The 3,439-nt window shown below is 41.9% G+C and overlaps 1 protein-coding gene across 1 annotated transcript in view; it reads right to left on the reverse strand.

The window, feature by feature from the left end:
- Positions 1-665: 665 nt before the first annotated feature.
- ITIH2 (inter-alpha-trypsin inhibitor heavy chain 2) overlaps positions 666-3,439 on the reverse strand; it is a 35,216-nt gene continuing 32,442 nt past the window's right edge. Inside the window, exons 18-20 of the mRNA XM_006772633.2 lie at positions 2,885-3,057; positions 1,546-1,657; positions 666-858 (exon numbers count right to left, since the gene is read on the reverse strand). Coding sequence (XP_006772696.1) covers positions 711-858; positions 1,546-1,657; positions 2,885-3,057 — 433 coding nt within the window. The 3' untranslated portion in view covers positions 666-710. The remainder of the gene's footprint in view (positions 859-1,545; positions 1,658-2,884; positions 3,058-3,439) is intronic.

Consider the following 3,439-nt stretch of genomic DNA (forward strand, 5'->3'; position numbering starts at 1 on the left):
CTTCCTCTCTGAAATCAATAAAAATAGAAAAAAAATCAATGGAAAAAATATTCTTAGGTGAGGATTTAAAAAAATAAAAATAAATAAAAGGTAGACTAATTAAAGCAGATTGCCCTCTTTAATGTGGTGGCCTCATCCAATCAGTGTAACAAAAACTGACTCTCCCCCCACTGACTGCCTTTGGACTTCGTCTACAACATTTATTGTCCTTGCCTAATGGCCTCTGAACCAGAATATCAGCTTTCACTGGGTCTCCTGCACCGCTGGCCTATCTTGCAGATTCTGGACTATCTGTCTTCATAATTATGTGAACCAATTCCTTATAATATATGTCACTTCCCCTGTTCTTATTCCATATTCACCATATAACCTCATAGCTGAATTTTTCACTTCACTGACAACATAAAAATGTAGTCAACCTGCAAAGTTGAGGATCTGACATTTAAGAACAATGAAATCCCAGTAAATACCAAATCTAGGGCTCTGCCTGGATGCCAGCTTGACTTGCCAAAGCAGCTTTCCTTGCATCGCTTTGATGAACTCACCTTAGCATCTGAAGACACAACAAAATCCTAAAGCTTCTTTGCAAAGCATTTATTTTCTTCAGATGTGTTAATATCTGGTTAGGTCTTAATATAATTCAAACTGAAGAATGAATGCAAAGGGCAGAGGAAAATGTATATACATTTAATTTCCAAAACTAAAAACCTTTAAGGCCATTGAAGGAAGCTATAGAGCTGAGGCACAAAGTAATCCTTGTAGTGTCCATCGATGAAACCCTTCCCACTGTTGTGCACAAACCAGCAGGGAACATCTGTTCCAAATACTCTATCTGTCCGGTAATCTTTCTGCAGGCCTCTGCAAGGAAAATGGTGTGATTGGTTAGGGCACAGACCAAAGCATGCCAGCTTGCGGATCTCCAAAGGAGACCCGCTCTCCCCCTTGCTGTTCTTTGTGCCCCTTCCACCACCATATTTGCCTGCCCTCACCCTTCCCCATTCCCCAAGTCATCTGAGTCTGGGCTGAGTTTTGGAAGGACAGAAACATTGAGTCCAGACATTAGATAATTCAAATATCCCTTACTGAGACTGACCAATATGGACTTTTCCAGCAAGGTAAAGAGTACAGATTAACTTAGAAACGGAAAGGAGGCGGGAACACAACTCTGAAGTGTGGGCTTCACCTCACACACTCAAGAAGAAGGCTCTAGCTTGAATATAAAAATATACATTCTCTAGCACAGTGGCATGTGGGTATTTATACAATTTCCTCTTTTGGTCAGCTTTTTCAATTATCCAGCTAGTGAGCGTGGGGCTTCTAATGTAGGAAGGTGAGAACAACAGATTAATTAATTTTGGCATTTCATGTACATATTTATGTATGTAGTCATCATTTTCATTTCAGATGGTGGAGCGGCAGTGTCCTTCTGCAAATGTTATGTATGTGCCTATTCCTGATGAGTTGCTTGGTGTGACAGGTAATGCTGTGTGAGTCCAATCCTAGTAGGAGCCCTATTTGTCACTGTCATATGCATCTGAGGCTTACCTTGTGACAACCAGCTTATGTCCTTTCACCTCCATGTTCGCCTCTGGCTTCTCGGGGTTCTTCCCAGGTCGTTCATTGAAGATGTGTATCTGTGGCTCATTCATGAACTGGCCTAGTGAAATAAAGTCCAGACAGTGATTTACATGTAACCCAAGAATAAATAAAAAGAAAGGCTGGTCATTTGATCCAAGCTACGACGTTGCTCTCCCTCCAGAATTTCTGGCGTAGAAAGACATACTCAGAGAAAAGGACACAGCGATGAGAAAAGGGGGAGATGTACAGTGACCATGCTGCTCAGCTCATGGTCACTTTACATATGAGGCTGATCTATTGGATCAGAAATAAAATCGAATGCCCTGATTGGGGTAGGGGGTGAAGGTCAGCACCTGAGAGCAGAGCTTATGTCACAAACACAGGTTTGTTTGTGGTGTCATGTGCTTATTTTGGAACCATTCTTTTAAAAGTAAACAAGTGGGTAGAGGAAGTACCCTGCTTGTCATCACAGACGTCCTAAGCCAGTTTGTTCCTCTTTAATTAGAAAAATTTTTTCAGCATAAAACTTAAGATTTATTTGCCCCATCTCTTATTTTGCCCAGTTCATGATGATGAAATCCCGGGTCTGGGGAAACCTTGTTTGGAAGGACAAAGGTCCTGGTGATAACATTACTGAGTCACCCTGCACCTCTATGTTGGGCTGATTGGATCATGTTTTTTTCTTTTCTATACATTAGGATGTTTGACATCTTAAAAATCGTGTCTGGCTGGGGAGAAACTGCCACCCCAGGGCTAGCCCATTCTGAAAGGCAGCAAAGGACTCCACCAGGAGCATGCTTTGGGTATACAACTAACCAACCCAGAGCCACATCTCTGCTACCGGGCCTGTATAACCCAGAAGAAATCATTCCAGGGCCAGATGCCCCGGAACTAGAGACAATTCTATAGCCCAAAAACCCACAGGAATTGTTCACAATAGCCAACTCTAATCTACCTTGCTCTGTCTTGTCTTTCCATGGAAACCCCTATGAAGGCTTTTGTGTGAACTTATCACTTGCTCCTGCTTCCCTGACCAAACCTGTCCTTCCTCCTGTGGCCCTGCATGGCCAGCTGTGCCTCATTTCTAGGAGAAACTGGGAGTAACAGTTAACGTTTCTTCCAATGGCAACGGCCTCTTTGTGCCATCACTCAGACACTGTTATAAATTAGGACCTGGGCATAGAACATACATACTGTGCTTTTCAGTCCACACCTGTCACTTCCCCAAGTTCTAATCACCATTTTCCAAAGATAATCAAGCCTTAGTGTGGTTCCACACTTGTCAGGTTGTTGATCAACACTTTACCTATTAGTCCATGTGCTTTAGGTGAAAACTTATTTGTGGAGGGAATGTAGATCCCCAAAAAGTCTACATTGATTGGATGCTTCTTCCAAACACGATGAAGTAACACAGAGAATGACATTTCCTTATCCAGGGTAATTGTCACAGTTTTCTCTTTCTTCACTGAGACCAGCACCCTAGTGGGAAAGTTGAAATGGAATTAATTCCAGAACAGACTCTTCTTAGAAAGTCATCCTTCTCACTCCTAATATGAACTGTCATTCCTCCCAGTATGATCCCACTAGTTTTCTAAAACCTTTTCCGTGTTTTTTTTTTCTTTTCACAAAATGCTGTTTTAACTCCCAGCTCTGAAGTTCTGTCAATATATATTTGCTTAAACAGATACTTGTGGGAAACTATTACTCCTAGGATATAATCATAGCGTTACTGAGCATAACCAACACAGAGTCAGCCGTGGATTTCAGTTGATGGACTCACTCACTTACCCAACATGTGTTTATTGAGAACTTACTATATGCTAGGCACGAGGCTAGCACTGAAATACTTGGTGACCAAAAC

The sequence above is a fragment of the Myotis davidii genome, unplaced genomic scaffold, assembly GCF_000327345.1.
Source record: "Myotis davidii unplaced genomic scaffold, ASM32734v1 scaffold544, whole genome shotgun sequence".
Lineage (NCBI taxonomy): Eukaryota > Metazoa > Chordata > Mammalia > Chiroptera > Vespertilionidae > Myotis > Myotis davidii.